A 26,865-nucleotide genomic window follows, 5' to 3' on the forward strand; every position below is an offset into this window, starting at 1 on the left:
ATATTTATAATACATTTACATGTATATGCGAATGAAGGTAACTTTCTTTGTAAAATTTAAAGTTTAAGAAGTTAACCGAAAACCACGAATGAAAATGCCAATTGAATTATGCCCTGTTTGTTTTTAAGGTGAAATTCTTAAACTGGGCACATATCTCATATAAGAAATAAATTAAGTGTTTTTTCTCATCATTATTGAACACCTGAGGCTGTTTTCACACAAGGAAACATTTGACTGTGTAATTAATATATAACTATATGGTGTTTCCTAATAGATATAAATTTTCGAGCCACATTGGCTTTACTAATGTGCCTCCATGCCTCGTAAAACGTTCTGAAGAATTACACTTCAATAGAACCATTAATATTTTCACAAGTTTATAAGATATGTTCCATAAGTATGACCAGGTATAGTTGTAACTTTTGAAGAAGGAATGGAGAGCGGTTAGTATTTACTTCAGTCCGACTCAGAGCTCAGTATAGAGCCCCTCCCTCCAACACGTAACGAAAATTTTAAGTTATCTTATTGGCTCAATTAAACTACGTTTTGATGACGTTGCTGACGGGGACGGTGAAATATACGTAATTATCTTCTACCTCTGTCGCTATGACCCGCCTCTTCTTTCATACCCCTCCGCCCCGTGGAAGGGGGGTCCGGGACTTTGATGCGCGCCCACATTACTCTGTTCTCCATTCCTACTTCTAAAATTACACCTATCCCTGGTATGACACTACCTAGAGACTTAACTGAGTGATAGTTCGAGCTAGAACGACGCGAGAATTTACTACACTCGGTTAGCGTTGCAGTCCATCTTCCCTATTTAGTCTGTACTATGCCTTGACAGCGCCTCACCAATAGTCGCTTTACGAGAATCTATGACCAAAGTCACCTCATGACAAGATATCAGTAACCTGTGGCAAACTTATGGAACATATCATATGAACTTATGGTGCTTCGAAATAGGGGTGTAAAAAACCGAACTAATGGAATCTGAAAACTAGTTTTTTTAGTTCAGTTCCTTGGATAGGTATAACTGGCCGTTTAAAAACGGTGAACCTCAAACCGCTTTTTTTGGCATAAAATTGACATATCTACAGTACGAAAAGTGAATTTCTTTCTAGTTCAAGTTTAGACTGAATCAAGGCAAAATGCCTGTTGTTGGTGGTAAACTAATTCCCGACTCGAAGAAAGTTAACGGTGTAATAATACCGTCGTTCATTTCAAATGATTTGGAAATAAGTATTCAGGAAATGATCCCAAATCCCGGGGACATCATTCTAACCGGGTACCCTAAATGCGGCAACAATTGGATAGCCAATATAATCAGCCTCTTGTTGAGAAAAGGCGAACCAAGCAAGAACAGCGAAGATTTCTTCATGGATTGTCCATTTGTTCAAGCGGTGGGATTGGATATACTGCAGCAACTACCTGCGCCTCGATGTTACCGAATGCATTACAATTACGATCGAGTGCCCAAGTGCCCCGGTGCCAAGTACATAATTATCATTAGAAATCCAAAGGATTGTCTAACTTCTCTGTACCATTTCATCAAATCTGACGTATTTGATTTCCGAGATGGTGATTTTCAAGTCTTGTTAGATTTGTTTCTGAAAGGTAAATGTTTAAGTCATTCCTAAGACCATTTAACACAGATGAACTGGAGATACGGGTGGCGCGTGGTTCTTTTAGGGCATCGCCACTTCACGTCCAATATTAAAAAATTTTCGACTAAAACCATAGCCATAATGTGATCTATGATTCGAAAGGTTTCGGCACTCTCCCGCTAGGGGTGACAACAGGCGATGCCATTAAAGATGACAGAAAATTGAAGCCCAAAAGCCACAAGGCCCGTTTATAGGACATAATAAACCAGTATACTAAATATTAGCAAAATCGGTTGAAACTCGGATGTTATTTTTAAGGTTATTTTACTTTTCGGGCCGCCATTTTAAAATATGGCGGCGGAATCTTTCGTAGTGCAAGTTCACTGCTTAGGAGTGACGTCCATGCAAGACTTCTGACTTCTTTTAGATGTAGATTTATTTCCGAGAAAGAATTTTTGGGAAAATTTTTATTTCAACAGGGATAGATTTAATTTTAGAAGTAGGAATGGAGAACAGAGTAATCTGGGCGTGCGTCAAAGTCCCGGACCCCTTTCCCCGGAACGGAGGGGTATGAAAGAAGAGGCTGGTCATAGCGACAGAGGTAAAATGGAATTACGTATTTTTCGCCATCCCCGTCAGCAACGTCATCAAAACGTAGTTTAAGTGAGCCAATATGATAATTTAAAATTATCGTTACGTGTTGGAGGGAGAGGCTCTATACTGGGGTATGAGTCGGACTGAAGTAAATACTAACCGTTCTCCATTCCTACTTTCAAAATTAAATCTATCCCTGTTTTTAATTATTTGTATTGAAAGGCAATATCATCATAAATAAATGTGAAAGCGGAACGCTACTTGGAAAATATTCTAAAGCCTTGAATGATTTTTTTCAAGGGGAAGTGACATACAACGATTATTTTGAGCACGTTATATCCTGGTACGAGCGACGGAACGACCCCAACGTACTGTTCTTGTATTACGAAAAAGTTAAAGAAGATCCAGTTAAGGCTATTCAGGACATCGCTACCTTCATGGGGCCTGAATTCGGGGAAATCATTAAGGACAACAAAGTATTGAATTCCATATTGAAACGGAGTAGTTTCGAAAGCATGCATTCTACTACCAATCATAATATGTTGTCCATCATGCAAAGCGACGAGAAGGAGACACCAATCGGCTCTGTTCTGTTACACAGTGTAATAAAGGAGGCTGCTTCAAAAGGATCAAATGGCGACGCACCGTTTAAATTTACTAGAAAGGGAATAGTTGGTGATTGGAGAAACTTGTTTTCTCTTGAACAAAGTAAATTTATGGATGAAATTATTGAGGAAAAGCTGAAGGGAACTGAAATGTACCAGTATTGGAAATCAATCGATTGTATTTAGTTCTGTTTTTAAACAGTTTGTCTATAAACGATTTAAGAACCTCTTTTTTTAAATAATTGTTTTAATTACTCGTTAGAAAAATTCCGGTAACATAACATTATACCAGAAGTGAGATGAGACTAGAAGTGAAGGGCTCTATTATTGGTAATAGATCCTGGCATTAGTGAACAAATTTGAGGATTTTACGCCGCTTCAATCGCGCCTACGTAGAGAGAAAAAAGTTGGTCGAGTTCTAAAAAAATTTCTTACCCCCTTCCCCTCAACCTAAAGCGGCGAAACACGGACGCGGGTGCTTGAATCTAGTTCGGCCGTCTACCACCGCGAGCGTCTCACGTTTTGGAGGGAAAACTCAGAAATCGCTACTAGAGGGCCAACCGTTGGTGTGTTATCAAGAATATTCACTTTCGCCGAGTGAATAATTTGGTTAGCTCAGTACTTCTAGTCTCATCTCACTTCTGATTATACCTTAAAAGAACGGACTTTTTCTAAATATAAAAGAAAAAAATATTGAAAAAAGACCTCTTATTACAATATAAATAGCATTTAATTAGTCTTAAAAACGAGAGCTATTGTGCCGCCATTGGAGATCATTTTTTCTTCTAAAATTTTTCTTTTATATTTAGATGAAGGTCATTTTTTAAGATATGTTTTATGTTATCAAACTTTGTTAATTTAAATAAGAAACTGGTTTTCTTATTTAAATTAACAAAGTTAGAATTTAAAAAACAGCATGGATCCCATATATAATATCTACTATATGTTATCAAGAAGTGATGTCTATTTTATTAATGTGAAGGTATAAATTCACCACATTTCCAGCTTTATCTCCAGTCCAAACGTAGGTCCGGAGTTAATCCCCGCCTCTAAACTGCAACCACCATTTCATTGGTTCTTGAAAACCCACGTCAGCGCGACGCGAATGACGGAAATTACGTATTCTCCGACTGAGGAGAGGCAAAATAGCCCGGCCTCCTTTTACGTCCCCCCTTGTATTTTGAAAGGGGGACTGGGACTATGGCGCGCGAATACTTGGGCTTCTTAGACCTTTTCCCTAATAAACTAGTATCACTTCTTGCTGTTATGTTATCTTAACTTTTCGCTTAAATATTAGCTAAATACATATACGAAGATTTCAGTTATATTTCTGGATAATTTGTTTCTAATAGCACAATACTTCCCTGTAGCTTAAAATCTTGCCCAACTAGCTTTTGAGAGAGAGAGAAAAAAAATAGCAAGCATGAAAACTTGTCTTTATTGCTTGGGGGTTTTTAGTTGAAGGTCAATATATAAACATCAACATATTATAATTATACGCAAGTGAATTTGACATTAAAGATATTTTTCCTTGTTCAATAAATAGCGTAGAAGATTTTTTTCGATCTTTTCAGGTACAGCTACAAAAGATTTCTTAATAGATTTCCAAGCAACAGTCATCAGTTTTCAATTTGAATATCTTACATGTTTATTTAAATGTCTAGAAAAATTCTTTACCGCTTCATATTCTTAAATTCTGAGATAAAAGATGTTATTTCTTCTTTGTAATAAATTTTAAACATCAAACCTTGGTAACAGACTTATCAGTGACCATTGGAATATTTCCAAAGAAAATGCGAAAGAACCAGTTATTTACCCATCAGCGTTAGTCGGAATCAATAAGTATTTTAAAATGCCTCTTGTGAAAGGTGTAGTCATTCCAGACACGAAGAAAATTAACGGTGTAATACTACCGTCTTGCCTTTCAAGCGATTTGGAAATAAAAGCCCAAAATTGGGTCCCAAAACCTGGCGATATCATTGTAACGGGGTACCCCAAATGTGGAAACAATTGGCTTGCTCATATTATCGGGCTCTTACTTAGAAGAGGTGAACCAGTGAAGAACAACCAATATTTTTATCGTGAATGTCCATTACTGCTAATATCGGGATTCGATGATCTTGAGAAAAGACCTCCTCCCAGAAGTTACCGATTTCATTATGATTACAACAGAGTACCCAAGTGTCCTGAAGTGAAGTACATAATCATTGTTCGAAATCCCAAGGATTGTCTAACTTCATTGTATCATTTCATAAGAAATGATGCTTTTGGTTTCAAAGACGGTGAATTTCAAGTTTTGTTCGACTTGTTCATGAAAGGTAAAAATGTAATTAAGATTTTTTGGTCAGAAGCTTTGTGTTCTCGCATCTGGGCTAGTTATGACTTAAGGGATGTTAAGTGTTTAGTCCGAATGAGTAACGTCGTACCAAAACTTTTAACTCTTAACTATACCACTACTTGGCTATAGCAGAAGTAAGATAAGGGACTAGAAGTAAAGTGCTCTAGCATTGGTAATAGATCCTGGCACTAGTGAACAAATTTGAGGATTTTATGCCGCTTCCATCGCGCCCCTACACTAGAGAGAAAAAATTGGTCGAGTTCCAAGAGAATTTCCTACCCCCTTCCCCTCAACCTAAAGCCGCGAAACACGGACGCGGGCGCTTGAATCTAGTTCGGCCGTCTACCTCCGCGAGCGTCTCACGTTTTGGAGGGAAAATTCAAAAACCTATACCAGAGGGCCAACTGTTGGTGGGTTATCAAGAATATTCACTTTCGCCAAGTGAAGAATTTGGTAACCTCGATACTTCTAGTCCCTTATCTTACTTCTGGCTATAGGTATATGTACTATTTTCAATGAATACTGCATCGGGTTTTGGGTTCAAATAGTCGCTAAAGAAGGGCCGGATCAACATCCTTGGGTTCCCCTAGGCACTAGGCGTTCGGGTCCCACTGGGATATGAGAGCTGAGAGTTTAAGGCTGACGATCGGGGACCCCCTGAGCTGCGGGGCCCTATTCGGGTGCCTACAGTGCCTAGTGGATAATTCAGCACTTTACTGAAGGAATTGATATAAATTTCCAAAATTTTCATAATATGTTTCTAATATTGAGCTTTCAAAGTTTACATTTGGTATAATTAGGCTACAATAATGTATTCAAAAGTACGACGATCTAATACCTAGAGGCGAGACTTATCTGGCCTACGCCAAGATGTAAATAGTAAATATTAAAAATGTGAGATATTGATATAAGGAATTACTCCAATAGGGGAAGTCATGTTCAACGATTACTTTGAACACATTTTGTCCTGGTACGAGCACCGGAACGACCCCAACGTACTGTTCTTATGTTACGAGAAAGTTAAAGAAGATGCTGCCCAAGCCATAAAAGACATTGCAAATTTCATGGGTCCAGAATTTGGGGAGATGATAAACGACCAAAGTATATTGAACTCGGTGGTAAACCTAAGTAGTTTCAAGAAAATGAAAGAATCATCCGATCAGGATATGTTGTCGACTGTAAGAAGTGAAGGATTTGGGGAACCATGTGAATCCAGTGGATATCGTGGTGTTCTATTGGATATTTCTTCGAAACTTGGATCGAAGGAAGAAGTACCTTTTAAGATTTCGAGAAAAGGAATCGTTGGAGATTGGAGAAATTTATTTACTAGTGAACAAAGTAAAGTTATGGACGCTAAGATTGATGAGAAACTTAAGGGAACTGATATGTATCATTACTGGAAGTCAATTGGTTGTATTTAGCGCTTTGTTCTGGAAATTTTGACCGAAATTTTACTCTATAATATTATAGTTTATGGCAATAATTCAATATGGTGCTTGAATATAGTCTTAGCTAACAAGTATTTTCTTATTCATTTCATAGACTCTTCTATTATTCTATGTAATGGTTTGAAACTTTAATAAATGTAAAGAGGTCGTTCATATTAGAACCAAATTTCTGTCTATTTTTGGAATATTTTCGTACTATAGACACTGATTCATAAGTTTGACACAGACTAGAGGGAGGGTTTATAAAAATTCTTTTGCTGCCAACAGTGGGGCAGTGACAAAGACATGATTGTTAAACCTGTTGCCATAGATTAAATGTTTTCTCTTAAGGAGAAAATTTGTGCCCAAGGATTGCGGCTTCGTGTAGCCTAGAAAGAGTTTAGAGTAATACAAACTGAAATCCGAGGGAATAAAACTGCAAAACTGTCTATGAAGTGACTCTTTCTTAGGGAATATAAAAATAATAATAATATAATCTAAGCTTTGTCTATGAAGGGATTTCCACACTAAGCCTGTGGCTTATTTACAGGTGGGTTCCGTTACAATGCATAGAGGGGTGGTGGCTAGCCCATATGCCACAGCTAACCGACAGCGCCCTATACTAACTATTACCGTTAACCTCTGCAAGATTACATATATTATTAAATGTCTCGCCTTAGAGATGTGAGTCGGTAATTTACCGTCCGTAAATTACCGGTAATTTACCAAATACCGCGTAAATTACCGTTTTATATCTTACCGTAATTTTACAATGGTAATTTACCGGTAAATTACGGCGGTAAATTACCGTGGTAAATTACCAAACATTTTTAGTACGCATTAAATGTTCATTTTACACTTAAATGATCAATCATTTCTGTGTTTACTTCCAAAATGACTCACCAGGCGCTATTCGCTAGTCAGTACTTACAAAGTTGCGCCAGAAATTAGTCTTTTAATAAATCTTTAATTAGAAATCAGATTAGAAAGGCCACGGGTGCCGTCTTGGTAGCAAAGGCCGCAAATACGTGTAAAGGAGTCAGAGTGCTCACAATTAAACTTTGTTTTAAGTAATGCATTGTAAGCACAGGAAAATATAAATTACCAAAAATTACCAACTGAACGGTAATTTTTGTTTTCCCAAAATTTCAATCGGTAATTTACCGGTAATTTATCGGTAATTTACCCGGTAAATTACTGTTTTTAAAAATTACGGTAATTTCACATCTCTATCTCGCCTTAATCGAATTAGAATAAATATTTATGTCTCAATTTTTGCAGAGAGATTCAAGATAAAAATTCCTACGTTACTATCAGTACTTCCATAAGTTTATAAGTTCCATATGCATGACACTTACTGAGAGCTAGTTCGAGAACGACGCGAGATTTGACTACACTCAGTTTTTCAGTCCATCTTCCTATTTAGTCTGTACTACTATAAAATCAGACCAGAAACCACAATGACATTTTATTTTATACGTTAGTGATTAATTAGCTGCGGACTTTGGCTAGAAAGTTTAATTGGATTTGGCAAGAGATATTAATTGGCTTCGGAATTTCAACAACTACAAAATTAAAATGCGCTCAGTGCACGAATTTGCATGGATCCGTACTAAGGCAGTCATAGTTTTCGGTTCTTCGTGATAAAGGTAGAGGTAAAAAATATAGCAAATAAGTAAATGGTAGTGATAAAAGTTATTTTAGTTCATTTGATTTCCTCGCTGTATATGAAATGGTTTATCTGACACCTGCGGCGGATTTCATATTTATTTGACGGGTTGATATAATTAGAAATCAAATTGCGTTCTTTCATTCATATTTTATTTAACAGCAACGGTAGAAAGACAAAGTATAGCCAGGGATCCATGCAATTTTAAAAGCAGGAATAGAAAACAGGGTAATTTTTGTGCGCGTCAAAGTCCCGGACCCCCTTCCCGGGGGCGGAGGGGTATGAAAGAAGAGGCGGCTCATAGCGACAGAGGTAAAAAAGAATTACGCATTTTTTGCCGTCCCCGTCAGCAACTTCATGAAAACGTAGTTTAAGTGAGCCAAAAGATAATTTAAAATTTTCGTTACGTGTTGAAGGGAGGGGCTCTATACTGGGCTATGAGACAGATTGAAGTAATTACTAAACGTTCTCTATTCCTGCTTAAAAAATTACATTGTATAGCTTGGCTTTACTCAATTGCCGCTATTAGATATATTAGAATTTTGATTAAAAAATCATTAATATTTCTAACATAAAGAGATAATTTTCTTTGTAATTTATGCTTAGACTGAAACAAAGTAAAATGTCCGTTGTCGGTGGTAAGATGATTCCCGATATGAAGAAAGTTAACGGTGTAATAATACCGTCTTTCCTTTCGAGCGATTTGGAAATGAAGGCCCAAAATTTGATCCCAAATCCTGGAGACATAATTCTAACCGGATACCCGAGATGCGGCAACAACTGGACAGCCAATATCATCAGCCTTTTGTTGAGAAAAGGCGAACCAAGAAAGAGCAGCGACGACTTCTTCATGGATTGCCCATTCGTGCAAGCGCTGGACTTAAAGATTCTCGAGCAGCTACCTGCGCCTCGATTTTATCGAATGCATTACAATTACGACCGAGTACCCAAGTGTCCGGGCGCCAAGTACATAATTATCATTAGAAATCCAAAGGATTGTCTTACTTCCCTGTATCATTTACTCAAAACTGATGCATTTGGATTCAAAGACGGTGATTTTCAAGTGTTATTCGATTTGTTCATGAAAGGTAAAAATTTAATCTAAAATTGTAAATCCTATGACTTAGGGGATGATAAATATTTAGTTAAGATGAGTGACGTCTCTGGAAAATTTTAGATTTTGTAACTATAACACTACACATAAGTATATTGAGATAAATACTGCAATGGGTTCTGGGTTCGTGCAAACACGGGACGCGAACAAAAAATATTTGAACATATTTCTATGCTAACTGATTTCAAGTAGTACTTGTACAAACAGTGCCGGATCAACACCCTTGGGTTCCCCTAGGCACAAGGCGTTCGGGTCCTACTGGGATATGACAGCTGAGAGCTTAAGGCTGACGATCGGGGACCCCCTGAGCTCCAGGGCTCTATTCAGGTGCCAACAGTACCTAGTGGATAATCCAGCTCTGTGTTCGAATTGATATAATTTTCCAAAAGTTTCATAATATGTTACTAATTGAGCTTTCAAAGATTACATTTGGTGTAAAGAGGTTACAATAATGTCTTCAAAAGTACGGCTATAGTAAACCTATCTAACACTTGGAACCGTCACGCCGAGATATAGTTTGTAAATATTAAAAATATGAGGTATTGAAATAAAAAATTATTCTAATAGGAGATGTCATGTATAACGATTATTTTGAGCACGTTATATCCTGGTACGAGCACCGGAACGACCCCAACGTACTGTTCTTATATTACGAAAAGGTTAAAGAAGATGTTACCCAAGCCATAAAGGACATTGCAAATTTCATGGGTCCTGAATTTGGGGAGATGATAAAAGATGAAAGTGTATTGAACTTGGTGGTTAACCAAAGTAGTTTCAAGAAAATGAAAGAATCATCCGAGCAAGATATGTTGTCGACTATAAGAAGTGAAGGGAATAGGGAACAGGGTGAATCCAGTGGACATCGTGGTGTACTATTGGATATTGCTTCGAAACTTGGATCAAAGGAAGAAGTACCCTTTAAGATATCGAGAAAAGGAGTCGTTGGAGATTGGAGAAACATATTTGCCAGCGAACAAAGCAAAGTTATGGACGCTAAGATTGATGAGAAACTTAAAGGAACTGAAATTTACCAATACTGGAAGTTAATTGGTTGTATTTAGTGCATAGTTCTTGAAATTTTCACCGGAATTACGCTATATAATAATATTATAGTTTATGTGAATAATTCATTATGGTGTTTGTATGTTAGCAAATGAGGAATGTTCCGAATGTAATCTTAGCAGCGAATTTTTGATCAATTTCTTAGACTCTTTACTATTCCATGTAATGTTTTGAAACCTTATTAAATGTAAATGTTAAATTCAAATTTTATTCTATTTTGGGAATATTATCTTACTGGGGACACTGATTCATAAGTTTGACACAGACTAGAGGTAGGGTTTGTAGAAATTGTTTTATTGCCAACGGTGTAAGTCACACATGTAACCACCATCGGCAGTGGCACAGAAATGATTGTTAAATCTTATGCCTTATATTTGAAGCCCCCTCATCGTCTTAAAGAGTGAATTTGGACCCAAGGATAGCGGTTCCGTGTGGCCTAGAAAATGTTTATGCGTCGGTGACTTTAAAACCAAAAAAGAAACATTTATCAGTTTTCATATTTCACGTACATCATCAAATGTCTCGTCTTAATCAAACTAGAATAAATATTTATGTCTCAAATTTTGCAGAGAGATTCAAGATAAGAATTCCAACGTTTGTATCAGCACCTCCATAAGTTTATAAGATATGTTCCATATGCATGACACTTACTGAGAGCTAGTTCGAGAACGACAAGCTGGAATTGAGTACACTCGGTTAATTTTGAAGTCCATCTAATCCTATTTCGTCAGTTCTAACCCTTTAACAGTTCCTCACCAGGCCTCCCTCGCTTTACCTCGAATCTATGACCTACCTCACTCACTTCATGACAAGCTCCAGTTTGTAACCAGTGGCAAACTTATGGAATATATCTTATGAACTACAGTACTTCTTATCACAGGTCAAAGAAATTTCGAACGAACATTAGAAAAGCCAGTTTATTATAGTTAAGCCTTTGTCCGAATCAACAAGTATTTTAAAATGCCTCTTGTAAACGGTGTAGTCATTCCAGACACGAAGAAAGTAAACGGTGTAATATTACCGTCTTTCCTTCCTACCGATTTGGAAATAGAAATCCAAAAGATGAGCCCAAAACTCAGCGATATCATTGTAACGGGGTACCCGAAATGCGGCAACAATTGGCTAAGTCATATTATCGGTCTCTTGCTTAGAAGAGGAGAACCTGTGAAGGGTAACGACTTTTATAGTGATTGCCCCTTTTTGGGACAAACTGGATTGGAAGATCTCGAGAAAAGACCTTCTCCCAGAAGTTACCGATTGCATTATGATTACAATAGAGTACCCAAGTGTCCAGAAGCCAAGTACATAATCATCGTTCGAAATCCCAAGGATTGTGTAACTTCGTTGTATCATTTCATAAGAAATGATGCTTTTGGTTTCAAAGACGGTGATTTTCAAGTTTTGTTCGACTTGTTTATGAAAGGTAAAATACCGTTCTAAAAATCCACTTCCAATTTCAATTCCTTATCTTAATACCTCGTTCAAGCAACTTGCTAGCATTGGTTTAGAGATGCCTGATACTACCATCATTATTTTTCTTAATAATGCCATTGCACTAATTCCAGAACAGAAGCAAACATCACAGGGACGAGGAAATCACCTTCTTGGGTTATTTTCCTCGTACCAAGAAGCACCGCTAGAGGCAGTGCGAGTCGGCTAACCTCCGTCTCTCGTTGTCTCTTGTCGCTTGGGAAATGACCCTAGAGAGCGGCCTCCTGTCTGTGTTGGTTTTTCTACAATTAATTTAATGGCCTTTATTAAGTATATTATCAGTCCCTTTTAGTGGCGTAGCGGCAAAGTATTTAGATTTCTTATAAAAACGTGAAAGTCTCCGCCTATATTAGATACTAGCTGTGACCTGCGGTGTCGCTCGCGTGTAATAGGGACTTCCATCAAAATGATGTAAAGAATGGGTAGATTTTACTAATGACTAATGTTTTTGTAGCACCATAGGAGCGAAGGCACTCGGCAATACCCGCCAGCCCGTCGGAACATTTTTTATTACGTTTCATACGGACATTATTCCATAAAGAAGGGTTTTTAAATTTAAATTTAAAAAGATGGCAACAAGTCGAACCCAAAAGACCATCCAGCCCGTCTATAGGTTAAAGGAAACCAGTGTACTAGATATTTGCGAAATCGGTTGAAACGCGCGGACTTTGTTGCATAGAGAAGTTTTTTTACATTTCTGGGCGCCATTTATAAAGGTGGCGGCGGATTGGAAAATCTTTCATAGTACGCGCCTACTTCTTACGAGTAACGTTCCTGTATTTTTTCAGCCTTCTAGGGCAAGCGGTTTGGGCTGGGCGTTGATTATCAGGACTTTGATATATATAAGTATAGGTTGAAAATAATTTTTCTTCAAATTTTTTCGTTAAAGGGGAAGTCATTTATAACGATTACTTTGAGCACGTAATATCCTGGTACGAGCACCGGAACGACCCCAACGTGCTGTTCTTGTATTATGAAAAACTTAAAGAAGATGCTGTCCAAGCCATTAAGGACATTGCCAATTTCATGGGTCCTGAATTTGGGGAGATGGTAAAAGACCAAAGTATATTGAACTCGGTGGTAAACCAAAGTAGTTTCAAGAAAATGAAAGAATCATCAGAACAAGATATGTTGTCGACTGTCGAAAATAATTTTTCTTCAAATTTTTTCGTTAAAGGGGAAGTCATTTATAACGATTACTTTGAGCACGTAATATCCTGGTACGAGCACCGGAACGACCCCAACGTGCTGTTCTTGTATTATGAAAAACTTAAAGAAGATGCTGTCCAAGCCATTAAGGACATTGCCAATTTCATGGGTCCTGAATTTGGGGAGATGGTAAAAGACCAAAGTATATTGAACTCGGTGGTAAACCAAAGTAGTTTCAAGAAAATGAAAGAATCATCAGAACAAGATATGTTGTCGACTGTTAAAAGTGACGAAACAGGAAAAAAGGGTGGATCCGATGTATTTCGTCGTGTGCTATTGGATATTGCTTCGAGACTTGGATCAAAGGATGAAGTACCCTACAAATTTTCAAGAAAAGGAATCGTTGGAGATTGGATAAATTTATTTACCAGCGAACAAAGTAAAGTTATGGACGCCAAGATTGATGAGAAACTGAAAGGAACTGAAATGTACCATTACTGGAAGTCAATTGGATGTATTTAACACCTAGTTCTGAAAATATTGACCGGAATTACCATTATAGATATAACTGAATTTAGTGTTTGTATTTTGTGTACTGGTAATTGAGGAATATAATCTTAGCGAATTTGATGTACGCTGCAAATATTTTTGATCAATTTCTAAAACCAGATATGTTCATTTTTTTATTTGAACCTTTTCCTCAAAAGCAATATCTACATCTATATAAGAATAAGTTCATAAGATATGTTCCATAAGTTTTTCACTGGTTACTGAGAGCTTGTCATGAAGTGAGTGAGGTAAAGCGATGCCTGGTTAGACACGCACTAAGAAATATTTTTTCAATCATTCGCCATCTTGAAAAATGGCGGTCAGAAACGTTAAAAAACTTTTTAATGCAAAAACGTCCGTACGCTTTGACTGATTTCACTAATAATTATTACTCTAATTTCACTATATCTTTCAGAGTGGTTTTTTGACTTTTTGGGTTCAATGACTATAAAAAATATTTAAGTACCTCTCGTTTTTTCCGATTTATTTCTCTCGATTGCTGCAGACAGTTGTAAGATTATAATTCCCCATGACAACAACCAAAGAATTCGACTCAATATGGTCATTGGCAAATTTCGAATGAGGACGTGAAGGAGCAGCTATAGCTCGAATCAAAACGGATTTTAAATAGTATCTCCGATGTAAAATAATTGTTCTCATAATACCGGTAACTCTTAAACTCGCATCTATTACTTCTTACAAAAGCTAAAGGTGCACCTTTTAGCACCTGAGTTGGTTTTCACTTAAGTATGAATAGAGATATAGTGATTTCGGTATAATTATTTAGATTTAAATTATAGCATAAGTTCATGTTCCATAAGTTTTCCACTGGTTGCTGAGAGCTTGTCAAGAAGTGACGTAGATGTAACGTCATAGATTCTCGTTAAGCGACGCCTGGTGTCGAGGCGCTGTCAAAGGCTTAGTACAAACTAAATAGGAATATGGACGGTAAAACCGAGTGTAGTACTTGAATTCTCGCTTGTCGTTCTCCCTTGAACTAGCTCTCAGTAAGTTTCTAGCATTACGAATCATACGTAGTGTGATACTTATGGAATATATCTTATAAAATTATGACTATACATTTACATTTTAGAGCGTCATTGGCCATGCATTTAAGTTGAGATAAAAAAAATCATAATTAAAATTTGGCACCATTCATTTAAGGCATCATTAAAATTCCTAACATAAGTGGTGCGAGGGCTTTTCTTTCAGTTGGCACTTAGTGTGGTTGAAAATAAAATGTCCGTTGTCGGTGCTAAGAAATTTCCCGATACAAAGAAAGTGAACGGTGTAATAGTACCAACTTTAATTTCGAGTGATTTGGAGTTAAAAGCCCAAAATGTAACGCCAAAACCCGGTGATATCATTGTAACGGGGTACCCCAAATGCGGTAATAACTGGCTAGGTCACATTATCGGGCTCTTATTTAGAAGAGGTGCACCTGTGAAGCGCAACGATGATTTTTATAGTGATTGTCCGTTTGTGGCAATACATGGTTTCGAAGATCTCGAAAAAAGGCCTGCTCCCAGAAGTTATCGATTTCATTATGATTACAATAAAGTACCCAAGTGTCCTGAAGCCAAGTACATAATCATCGTTCGAAATCCAAAGGATTGTTCAACTTCGTTGTATCATTTCATAAGAAATGATGCGTTTGGCTTCAAAGATGGTGAATTTCAAGTGTTGTTCGAGTTGTTCATGAAAGGTAAATTTTTATTCTTCCGTAACTTTTTCACGTGAAACTTTAATTCTTAACATATTTCTATGAGTATTATCATAAGTTTATAAGCTATGTTCTATAAGAATGACACTACCTAAACTTCGTAATGCGAGAAATGACTACACTTGGTTTTGCAGTCCATCATCCTATTCAATCTCGTACTAAGCATTTGACAGAATCTTTTCGATAATCTATAACGTTTCACTTACGCCACTTCTTGACTGACAAACTTATGGAACATATCTTATGAACTTATGGTGTTATGCTTATTGATTCCTAGTAACGTGGCATGTAATACCCATAGCATGACCACTTGTCTCGGCTTATATGAGATTAAGTTAACCGTTTTATTTAATATTTCAAACTGATTATATTGTAAAAACCTTCTTTCAATAGGGGAAGTCATGTTTAACGATTATTTTGAGCACATTATGTCCTGGTACGAGCACCGGAACGACCCCAACGTGCTGTTCTTGTATTATGAGAAACTTAAAGAAGATGTTGCCCAAGCCATAAAGGACATTGCCAATTTCATGGGTCCTGAATTTGGGGAGATGATAAAAGACCCAATTATACTAAACTCCGTGGTAAATCATAGTAGTTTCGAGAAAATGAAAGAATTATCCGATCAAGATATGCTATCCTCGGTAAGAAATGAAGGAGATGGAAAAGAGGGTGGCTCCGATGTGTATCGTGGGTTGTTAAAGGATGTTGCCTTGAAACTTGGGTCAAATGAAGAAGTGCCCTTTAAGTATTCTAGGAAAGGAATAATTGGAGATTGGAGAAATTTATTTACCAGCGAACAAAGTAAAGTTATGGACGTTAAGATTTATGAGAAATTAAAAGGGACTGAAATGTACCATTACTGGAAGTCAATTGGGTGTATTTAGTGCATAGTTCTGATAATATTGACTGGAATTACACTATGGATATGTATAAATACCAACGAATTATGGATTCCCATCTCTTACGTTCTACAAGGTACTTCGCTTAGGGGATGTTCAGCAGAGGAAAAATATTACTTGAAACCCCCTTCCCACAACCTTGAGAGTGAGAGGGGAATTAGTATGTTTTCTCTCTGCGCATGGGCATAATTTCAAACCCACCACTCGGGATTCTCCAGAGAGATATACTTCATTTTCCCCACGTGAAATAGCTAATTCCGCCTCGATTGCAGTCGTCTTACATCTGCGGATGTAACTCATATTTGGTGGACAGCTTTTTGGGGTACTTAGGAATCCATAGTACGTTAGTATTTATACATATCCTTGATTACAACATATTATAGTTCTTTCAATATAGAACTTCGTAAGTATAAGAACTATAAAAACAAGTTTGTAAGATATGTTTCTTATCAAATACCCAACGACTCTGACCAACTCGGTTTAAGCAATATATTGTCTTTATTTTTCTGAAGTCTTTGTTAAAGCTTTAATTTCAAAGTTTATTCACTACCTTAACATATTTAAACTTATATTTAAATAAATATGATAATAAAGATAATTTTCCTTGTAAGAAATTTACTGCAAAAGCTATCAATTCCATCAGAAGCACGCTATTATATCACGTGTAAAACCCAATGAATTCAAATATGGCGCCAAGTTTATTATCATTAATATTTCTAACAAAAATTCCATGAAAGAAGTTTCCTTTTTAGTTTAACCTTCTGAATCCTAGTAAAATACCACTTATCTCTCGCGTTTTCTGATTTATCTCTCTCAATTTCTAAACACAGATTAGACAAGATGGCGACAAAAGACTTTTAGTATCAGCACGGTCTGACGGTCGATGTAATATTTCTAACAGAGATCCGCTAGAGCTAGTTTATAACAGTCAGCGTTAGTTCGGTTCAACAACTGTTTTAAAATGCCTCTTGTTAATGGAGTAATGGTTCCCGACACGAAAAAGGTTAACGGCGTTATAATACCGTCGTTCCTTTCAACTGATTTGGAAATAAAAACGCAAAATTTTGTCCCTAAACCTGGCGATATCATTGTAACGGGATACCCGAAATGTGGTAACCACTGGTTGGTTGGCATTATCGCGCTGTTGTTGAGAAAGGGCGAACCTGTGAAGGCAAACGATGACCTTTTTAGCGGTTGTCCATTTGTGGCGACGTCTGGTTACGAACTTTTGAAGACAAGGCCGTCTCCCAGAAGTTATCGATTTCATTACGACTACAACAGAGTACCCAAGTGTCCTGAAGCCAAGTACATAGTTATCGTTCGTAATCCAAAGGATTGTGTAACTTCTCTGTACCATTTTGTTAAAAATGATGCTTACGATTTCCGAGATGGTGAATTTCAAGTTTTGTTCGATTTGTTTATGAAAGGTAAAATAAATCTTTGATTTTGTTTTTTTTTTCGAATTAAGATCCTTTGTGTCTTTGTTGTTTGTTGTGTTGTGTTTCACGACTTAGATATATAGTAAATATTTGATCACTGACGATCTTGGAAATTATAAGGATATTAGAACTATCATAAGTTTAGGAGATATGTTCCATAAGTAACACACTTACTATACTTCGTAATGCTAGAGACATAATGATAGCTAGTTCGAGACCGACGTGAGAATTGTCTAAACTCGGGTTTTCAGGCCATCTTCCTAATTAGTCTATACTAAGTCTATACTAAGTCTTTGACAGCGCCTCACCAGGTGTCGCTTTACAAGAATCTATGACCTACATCATTTCATGTCAAGCTCTCAGTAACCAGTGACTAACTTAGGGAACATATCTTATGGTACTATTAGTAATGAATAAGTCAACAAGTTTGGGCGCATGTGGTATTCTAATTTGATATTTGAAAATTTTTTACAACCATTTCCGTTAAAGGGGAAGTGATTTACAACGATTATTTTGAGCATGCAACGTCTTGGTACGAGCACCGGAACGACCGCAACGTACTGTTCTTATATTATGAGAAAATAAAAGAAGATGTTGCCCAAGCTGTAAAGGACATTGCTAACTTCATGGGACCTGAATTTGGAGAGATGGTGAAGGACCCGGATGTTCTAAACTCCGTTGTAAACCACAGTCGTTTCGACAAAATGAAACAGTCCTCCGCTCAAGTTCTGTTGTCCAAGGATAATGCCTCGAAAGTTGAATCGAATGAAGAAGGACCTTTGAAGTATTCGAGAAAAGGAATCGTTGGAGATTGGAGAAATTTATTTACCAGCGAACAGAGCAAAGTTATGGACGCCAAGATTGATGAGAAATTGAAAGGAACTGAAATGTACCAGTATTGGAAGTCAATTGATTGTATTTAGTGCATAGATTTCAAATTATATACTGAAATTAAACTCGATGAATAAATAATATCATTGTTTTTGGCCTAAATTTCATGTGGTATACTTCTTTATATACAGCACTTTTATAGGATTGGTTTAAAATGCCGAAAGTTATGCAAACACTTGTTTGTTTACAGATCTACTGTAGAATATAATATAAATTCGTATTATCCTTCGTTTTGAACATTAATAAATATACAGAAATGCTTTTCAAATTTTAAAACCAAATTGACGTCTTATTTTAAATGTTATCTTTCTCGTCGAATTTTCTGTAACTACTTAATTTCTTGACACATAAATGGGGACAGGAAAATCGTAGAAGTGGACAATGAAAGCATAGGAATTGTATTGTAGAATCGGAAAAGTTAGTTCTCTTCATTTCTTGTGGTTAAAAATCAGTTTTTTTAAACCGTGTTTTGTCATAGTTTATTTAACATCTGCGCCGTATTCGGAACCATTTGAAGGTATGTTTAAACTACACATCGACTGCCATAACTTTAAGGTTTACCGGAAACGGTAGAGAGAATTTTAAGGCAGACATGTTTTAACATCAAGTAAGGAAGATAAATTGTACTGGTAAACATGCCGATTTCCGTTGGCTGCTAGAAATCTGCAACCATGGAGCAATATTAAATTAGACATAGATGCGTTTAATGGAACTTTAAGGAAATTTCATTATCACTCCAAGAAAATTACTCCATAGAAAATGGCAATGGAGAACGGCATTAAAAAAGAAACAGATTGAATCAGTGACCTGTGATCCAAATCTGTGATGGACCATTTCGATGAAACCAAGAGGGTAAGACACGGGGGTAAAACTTTGCCCCCATCTCGATTTTTGGTGCCTGCGCTGTAGTCTTATGGTATGATGAGAATGCACAGATACGGATGATAATGTATCAACCCTCTTACCTCCCTCTTTTTATGCGTCGAAAATGTCTATTGTACTAGTTTTTTAACTACTTTGATATTCGTTAATTCCACAAGTATGAACGAAATTACAATCTTGTAAGATCGGAAAACATAACATTCTTATTTTTTACTATTCACTCCATCTACATTATTATGTTTTAAAATTTGAACTAGACTTAGATATTTTTTAAAGATAATACCCTCAAAATTGCGAATGCCAAAAAGTAACAAAATTTTATTTTAATGAAAGTCTGCGTTGTAAATCTAACAACAGGGTTGTTTATTTGAGCTCTGGCTCTTGAACTAGTTTAAATTTAATCTCGCAATAGGATTAAACATTAGTTAGCCAGTATCCTATAAACTAATTTTCTCCATCGCGTTTCAGTTTACATTAAAAGAAAAATGGCTCAAGCTCAAGCACCTCCCTACACGGTCAATGTAGGTGGTGTTATTATTCCCGGTTTTTGCCCAACTAGTACAGAAATCGAAGCTCAATCTATGACACCCAAACCCGGAGACATAATTGTGTCTGGTTTCCCGAAATGCGGCAATATATGGGTAGCCTATATTATGGAACTCATTATCAGAAGAGGAGAGCCGTTAACAACATCTTCAGAATACGTTAAGTGTTGTCCATTCCTTGGGCATTACGGTGTGGCAATTCTTAACGAAATGCCTGAACCCAGAAGATACTGCTTTCATTACGATTACGACACAATACCCAAGAATGTAGGCGTTAAATACATCGTCATAGTAAGAAATCCGAAGGACTGCGTTACTTCTATGTATCATTCCATGAAAAACGATCTATATGGTTACAAAAATGGTCAATTTGATCATTTTTTGGACTTATTTCTGAAAGGTAAATATGATATAATTTCCATGAACTCTTCTATAGTGCGAAGGCAATTTTATAAATTATTCATTAATATGTACCGCTTAATAAGATAGTAGTTAATATAAGCATAGTTCTGTAAAATATGTTCATTTGTCATACGTTTGCTGGATGCATTCCTGGTGAAAATGTGATGAGGATATTCAACGTTCCATTTATAGGTAATGTGATTTATAACGATTATTTTCGACACACCGTTTCCTGGTACCTTCATCGTAACGATCCCAACGTATTGTTCTTGTATTATGAGGATGTTCATAATGACCCTGGTAAAGCTATTCGGTCTATTGCCAAGTTCATGGGCAATTCTTATAACGAAATGCTGGACGATAAAGAAATTCTCAACAAAGTGGTAAAATACAGCTCATTCGCACACATGAAACCTTCCGTCGAGTTGCTTATGACGTACGCTGTTATCAATTACAAGGTTTACGAGCATCCGCATTCCACAAATGAGTTTCTAAAACGTTTGAAGGAAGTTGTGTTTGAAGGGCCTGCTATGAAACCCCCCTTAACAATTACGAGGAAAGGAATTGTGAATGACTGGGAGAATTTATTTTCGCCACTACAAAGTAATATCGTGGACAGGGTAGTAAAAGATAAAATGTTTGGGACGGAGATGTACTTTTACTGGCGCGAAATCGGGTGTCTTTAGGACAGCGTCGTGGCTTCTGAATTGACTGTAATCGCAGAACTAATTTTAATTACCCTTAATGTATGTGAATTTTAAAATAATATTTTACTAAATATTTTACAAATTTTAATGCATTTCTTTTATTTATTCGAGTTTTGAGTTACATGCTGCGGCGATCGGATATCATAAGCGAAATAAGGTTAATTAGCGCCTCATGCGGTTCAAATACTGCAATCTTAAAATCATGAACGTAGTTGATACAGCAAAGACAAAATTGAAAGCAATTTTATGTTTACTCTTGGCAATACCAGGGATAGATTTAATTTTGGAAAGTAGGAATGGAGAACAGAGTAATCTGGGCGCGCGTCGAAGTCCCGGACCCCTTCGACGGAGGTGGGTCATAACGACAGAGGTAAAAAAAGGAATTACTAATTTTTCGCCGTCCCCGTCAGCAACGTCATCAAGACGTAGGTCAAGTGAGCCAGGGAGATAATTTTATTCATAAATATTTGATCACTTACGATCTTGAAATTATAAGGATAGTAGAACTATCATAAGTTCGTAAGATATGTTCCATGAATATAACACTTCCCATACTTCGTAAAGCTCTCAAGTTAGTTCGAGAACGACGCCAGAATTGACTTCAGGCGGTTTTGTAGCCCATCTTTCTATTTAGTCTGTACTAAGCCTTTGACAGCGCCTCACCAGGCGTCGCTTTACGATATAATATAATATGACGTGACACCTACGTCACTTCATGATAAGCTCTCAGTAACCAGCGAAAAACCTATGGAACATGTCTTATGAACGTATGGTACTATTTGTAATGAAGAAGTCAACATATTTAGGCTCAAGATAATGAAAAAGTTTCTTTACAAGCATTTCCGTTAAAGGGGAACTGATTTACAACGATAATTTTGAACATGCGACGTCTTGGTACGAGCACCTGAACGACCCGAACGTACTGTTCTGGTATTATGAGAATATTAAAGAAGATTCTGTCCAAGCTGTAAAAGACATTGCTAACTTCATGGCACCTGAATTTGGAGAGTTGGTAAAGGACCCGGATGTACTAAACTCCGTTGTAAACCACAGTCTTTTCGACGAAAATTCTACTGTCCAAGGATAATGCCTCGAAACTTGAATCAAATGAAAAAGTATCTTTGAAGTTTTCGAGGAAAGGAATCGTTGGGGATTGGAGAAATTAATTTACCAGCGAACAAAGCAAAGTTATGGACGCCAAAATTGATGAGAAATTGAAAGGAACTGAAATGTATCAGTATTGGAAGTCAATTGGATGTATTCAGTTCATAGATTAAAATTGTATATCATAAGTTAAATCATGTCATAGTTTTTGGCATAAATTCAATGTGGTACTTTTTATAAATACTTATACAGCCCTAATATAGGATTGGCTTAAATACCCAACGTTATACGACACTTTGTTTGTTTACAGATCTACTATACAATAAAGTCTTGTTTGTGAATAAGGGTTTTAAACCTTAATACATAAATGCTACATTTTAATACAAAATTGACGTCTTTTTTTAAATGTTATCTTTCTCGTCGAATTTTCTGTAACTACTTAATTTCTTGACACATAAATGGGGACGGGAAAACCGTAGAAGAGGACAATGAAAGTATAGGAATTGGAACGTATAATCGGATATGTTAATGCACTTTATTTCCTGTGGTTAAAAATCAGTTTTTTTAAACCGTGTTTTGTCATGGTATATTTAACATCTGCACCGTATACGGAACCATTTGAGGGTATGTTTAAACTACAAATCGACTGCAATAAGTTTTAAGTTTATAGGAAATGGTAGAAATAATTTTAGTGCAGAAATTTTTTAACATCCAGTAAGAAAGAGAAATTTTAGTGGTAAACATGCCTCTTATGCCTATTTGAATTGGCTGCTAGAAATCTGCCACCATGGAGCAATATTAAATGCGTTTAAATCAATTTTTTAGGATCTTTCGTTATCACTCCAATAAAATTACTCCATAGAATTTGCCAATATAAACGGCATTAAAAAAATAAATTGAATTAATGACCTATGATTCAGATCTGTGATAGACCATTTTGATGAAACTAAGAGGGAAAGACACAGGGGTAAAACTCTGCCCTCCAACCTCGCTTTTTGGCGCCTGCGCTGTAGTATTTTTCTGTCATGAGAATGCGCAGAAACGGATGGCAATGTATCAAACCCATTATATGTCCCAATACCGAAGGTTGCCTACTTCCATTTTTTACGTCGAAGTGGTCTATTGTACTGTTTGATTTTTGTTTGAGAAGTATGAACGGGATTAAGATCTTACAGGATCGTAAAAATAAAATATTTTTATTTTTTTCTATTATCTCCACCTACATAATTATTTTTTTTTAAATTGAGCTACTCTTAGATACTTTTTTAAAAATAATAACCTCTAACTTGCCAATGTGAAAAAATAACAATTGTTATTCAAATGAAAGTCTGCGTTGTAAATCTAACAACATCGTTGTTCATTTCAGTCCTGGCTCTTGAATTAGTTTAAATTTAATCTCGCTCTAAGATTAAACACTAGTTAGCCAGTATTCCATAAAATCATTTGCGGTTAATTTTCTCAATCGCGTTTTAGTTTACATTAAAAAAAATGGCTCAAACTCAAGCTCAAGCACCTCCCTATACGGTCAATGTAGGTAGTGTTACTATTCCCGGATTTTGCCCAACTATTACGGAATTCGAAGCTCAATCTATGAAACCGAAACCCGGAGACATAATTGTGTCTAGCTACCCGAAATGTGGCAACATATGGGTGGCCTATATTATGGAACTCATTATCAGACGAGGAGAGCCGTTAGAAACGTCTTCAGAATACGTTAAGTGTTGTCCATTCCTTGGGCATTACGGTGTGGCAATTCTTAATGAAATGCCTGAACCCAGAAGATACTGCTTTTATTACGATTACGACACAGTACCCAAGAATGTAGGCGCAAAATACATCGTCATAGTAAGAAATCCGAAGGACTGCGTAACTTCTTTGTATCATTCCATGAAAAACGATCTATATGGATACAAAAATTGTCGATTTGATCAGTTTTTGCACTTATTTCTGGAAGGTAAATATGATATAATTTCCACTAAGTCTTCCTTGGCGCGAAGGCAATTAAATCAATTATTCATCAATTTTAATTACCGTTTAATGAGGTAGTAGTTAATGTAAGCATAGTTTTGTAAGATATGTTCCACAAGTATGACACTACGTATACTTGATAATGCTAGAGATTTACTAGTTCGAGTCCGAAAAGCGAGAATTGATTGCACTCAGTTAATTCTGCAGGACGTCCGTCTTCTTATTTAGTTTGTACTAAGCCTCACAGTACCAGGTTTCACTTTAGGAGCACCTATGGTGTTTCACCTACGTCATTTCATGTCAAGCAGTCAGATAGCCAGTGACAAACTTATGGAACATATCTTACGAACTCATGATGTAAGCAATAACTTGGTTCTGATGGTGTTTGGTAATGAGGTATGAAGATTTGTATGCGACTTGAAAAAAGGGCCAAAAAAACCCAAAAATTATTATCTAAGCGTGAAAAGTAACTTTGCATTGTTTACACCATAACCAGTTAATGCTAATGTATGGGTTCACATAAAAGGCTTTTAGTGTCATCAATGACAACGCGAAGTAAAATATGCCTCGTTATTATTTTGACTTAATCCAGGAATAGATTTAATTTTAGAAGTAGGAGTGGAGAACGGTTAGTATTTACTTCAGTTCAACTCATAGCCCAGTATAGAGCCCCTCCTTTCAACACGTAACGAAAAGTTAATTATCTTATTGGTACAATTAAACTACGTTTTGATGACGTTGCTGACGGGGACGGCGATAAGTACCCAATTCCTTTTTACCTCTGTCGCTATGACCCGCCTTTTCTTCCATACCCCTCCGTCCCGTGGCAGGGGGTCCGGGATTTTGACGCTTGCCCAAATTGCCCTGCTCTCCATTCCTACTTCTAAAATTAAATCTATCCTTGCTTAAACTCTATGGTACATTAATTTAAGCAATTATTATGGTAAAAGCAGGAATGCATAGAGCTAATTGGAATCATTGGGCCCCCATATATTCCGTTTTAATTTCTATGCCGGTTTTGTGAGTTAGTTTTGAGTACAACCCGTCTCTTCAAACGTCTTTCATTGGTTGGGAGCAACGCTAGAGGTAAAATTTGTCATACATAGTAATTAGTCTACCTCTGCACACAAAATCCGACTAAATGCGTTGAGAAAATGTCTACACAACGAAACCTATTAGCTGTATACATTCCTGGTGAAAATGTGATCAGGACATTAAGTATTGTATTTTAAATATTCAATGCTGCATTTATAGGTAAATTGATTTATAACGATTATTTTCGACACGCCTTGTCCTGGTACCATCATCGTAACGATCCCAACGTACTGTTTTTGTATTATGAGGATGTTCATCAAAACCTTGCTAAAGCTATTCGGTCTATTGCTATGTTCATGGGCAATTCTTATAACGAAATGCTGGACGATGAGGAAATTCTCAACAAAGTGTTGAAATGCACTTCTTTCGTACACATGAAATCTTCCGTCGAGTTGTTTATGACGTACACTGTTATCAATTACAAGGTTTACGAGCATGAGCATCCGGCAAATGAGTTTCTAAATCGTTTGAAGGAAGTTGTTTTTGAAGGGCCTGCTATGAAACCCCCCTTAACCATTATGAGGAAAGGAATTGTGAATGATTGGAAGAATTTATTTACGTTTCTACAAAGTGATATCGTGGACAGGGTAATAAAAGATCGATTGTTTTCGACTGAGATGTTCCAATACTGGCACTCAATCAGGTGTCTTTAGGACAACTTCACGGCTTCTGAATTGACTGAAATCCATGGCAGAATTAATTTTAATTAAGCTTAATGAGAATTTTAAATTCGTATTTTATTAAATATTTTACAAATTTTAATAGATTTCACTTATTTATTTATTCGAGTTTTGAGTTACATGCTGCAGCGATCGGATATCATAAGCAAAATTAGTTATTTAGCGCCTCATGGTAAAAACACTGCAATCTTAAAATTATTAACGTAGCGATTTCTAGTTTACTAGGGAGAAGGTATTAGATGTCTAAGTATGCGCGCACCATATTCCCAGTCCCCATTTCAATACAAGGAACTCATGGTACTATTTGCAATGAACAAGTCAACATGTTTTTGCCCATGTAGTATTCTAATTTGATATCTTGAAAATTTTTGTTTAGAACCATGTCCGTTAAAGGGGAAGTGATTTACAACGACCATTTTGAACATGCAACGTCTTGGTACGAGCACCGGAACGACCCCAACGTACTGATCTTGTTTTATGAGAAAATTAAGGAAGATGCTGTCCAAGCTGTAAGGACATTGCTAACCAGAATTTGAAGAGATGGTAAAAGACTCGAATGTACTACACTCCGTTGTAAATCACAGTCGTTTCGAGAAAATGAAAGAGTCCGCTCAATTTTTGTTGTCCAAGGATAATGCCTCGAAAGTTGAATCGAATGAAGAAGGACCTTTGAAGTATTCAAGAAAAGAAATCGTTGGAGACTGGAGAAATTTATTTTCCAGTGAACAAAGCTAAATTTGGATGCCAAAATTGATGATAAATGGTAAGAAACTGAATTGTACCAGTATTGGAAGTCAATTGGTTGTATTTAGTGCATAGATTTAGAATTGTATACCGTAATTAAACTTGATGAATAAATAATATCATTCTTTTTGGCCTAAATTCAAGTACAATGTGGTACCTTTTAATAAACAATTATACAGCC

General features: G+C 36.6%; 7 protein-coding genes across 8 annotated transcripts; all 7 read left to right on the forward strand.

Annotated features, from left to right (window-relative positions):
* The first annotated feature begins 769 nt into the window (after positions 1-769).
* Positions 770-6,562, forward strand: LOC149616033 (uncharacterized). The gene is made up of 5 exons (XM_089856137.1): positions 770-1,614; positions 2,499-2,981; positions 3,613-3,618; positions 4,594-5,121; positions 6,069-6,562. The coding sequence occupies exons 1-5, from the start codon at positions 1,149-1,151 to the stop codon at positions 6,560-6,562; spliced, it is 1,977 nt and encodes a 658-aa protein (XP_089712263.1). The 5' UTR covers positions 770-1,148.
* Positions 6,563-8,859: 2,297 nt separating this feature from the next.
* Positions 8,860-10,944, forward strand: LOC149616034 (sulfotransferase 1B1-like). The gene is made up of 4 exons (XM_089856138.1): positions 8,860-9,325; positions 9,919-10,404; positions 10,502-10,575; positions 10,813-10,944. The coding sequence occupies exons 1-4, from the start codon at positions 8,860-8,862 to the stop codon at positions 10,942-10,944; spliced, it is 1,158 nt and encodes a 385-aa protein (XP_089712264.1).
* Positions 10,945-11,373: 429 nt separating this feature from the next.
* LOC149616035 (sulfotransferase 1B1-like) lies at positions 11,374-13,575 on the forward strand. The gene is made up of 2 exons (XM_089856139.1): positions 11,374-11,836; positions 12,794-13,575. Exons 1-2 carry the CDS (start codon positions 11,374-11,376, stop codon positions 13,573-13,575), a joined length of 1,245 nt encoding a protein of 414 aa, XP_089712265.1.
* A 1,251-nt stretch (positions 13,576-14,826) lies between these two features.
* Positions 14,827-16,516, forward strand: LOC149616036 (sulfotransferase ssu-1-like). The gene is made up of 2 exons (XM_089856698.1): positions 14,827-15,307; positions 15,719-16,516. The coding sequence occupies exons 1-2, from the start codon at positions 14,842-14,844 to the stop codon at positions 16,210-16,212; spliced, it is 960 nt and encodes a 319-aa protein (XP_089712824.1). The 5' UTR covers positions 14,827-14,841; the 3' UTR covers positions 16,213-16,516.
* A 554-nt stretch (positions 16,517-17,070) lies between these two features.
* Positions 17,071-18,659, forward strand: LOC149616037 (sulfotransferase ssu-1-like). The gene is made up of 2 exons (XM_089856656.1): positions 17,071-17,654; positions 18,156-18,659. Exons 1-2 carry the CDS (start codon positions 17,189-17,191, stop codon positions 18,587-18,589), a joined length of 900 nt encoding a protein of 299 aa, XP_089712782.1. The 5' UTR covers positions 17,071-17,188; the 3' UTR covers positions 18,590-18,659.
* A 1,338-nt stretch (positions 18,660-19,997) lies between these two features.
* LOC149616038 (sulfotransferase ssu-1-like) lies at positions 19,998-21,522 on the forward strand. Its single transcript, XM_089856083.1, has 2 exons — positions 19,998-20,384; positions 20,579-21,522. The coding sequence occupies exons 1-2, from the start codon at positions 20,021-20,023 to the stop codon at positions 21,070-21,072; spliced, it is 858 nt and encodes a 285-aa protein (XP_089712209.1). The 5' UTR covers positions 19,998-20,020; the 3' UTR covers positions 21,073-21,522.
* A 1,157-nt stretch (positions 21,523-22,679) lies between these two features.
* On the forward strand, positions 22,680-26,014 carry LOC149616039 (sulfotransferase ssu-1-like). 2 transcript variants are annotated; one of them, XM_089857449.1, is made up of 3 exons: positions 22,680-22,821; positions 23,732-24,151; positions 25,420-26,014. In XM_089857449.1, the coding sequence occupies exons 1-3, from the start codon at positions 22,779-22,781 to the stop codon at positions 25,911-25,913; spliced, it is 957 nt and encodes a 318-aa protein (XP_089713575.1). In that variant the 5' UTR covers positions 22,680-22,778; the 3' UTR covers positions 25,914-26,014. The 2 variants fall into 2 exon arrangements, with proteins under 2 accessions (XP_089713575.1, XP_089713574.1); XM_089857448.1 differs by having other exon boundaries at positions 22,680-24,151.
* The last annotated feature ends 851 nt before the right edge of the window (positions 26,015-26,865 follow it).

Source organism: Phalangium opilio, unplaced genomic scaffold (genome assembly GCF_054372755.1).
Source record: "Phalangium opilio isolate 3A_F unplaced genomic scaffold, DU_Popi_V2 ptg000217l_1, whole genome shotgun sequence".
NCBI classification, from domain to species: domain Eukaryota; kingdom Metazoa; phylum Arthropoda; class Arachnida; order Opiliones; family Phalangiidae; genus Phalangium; species Phalangium opilio.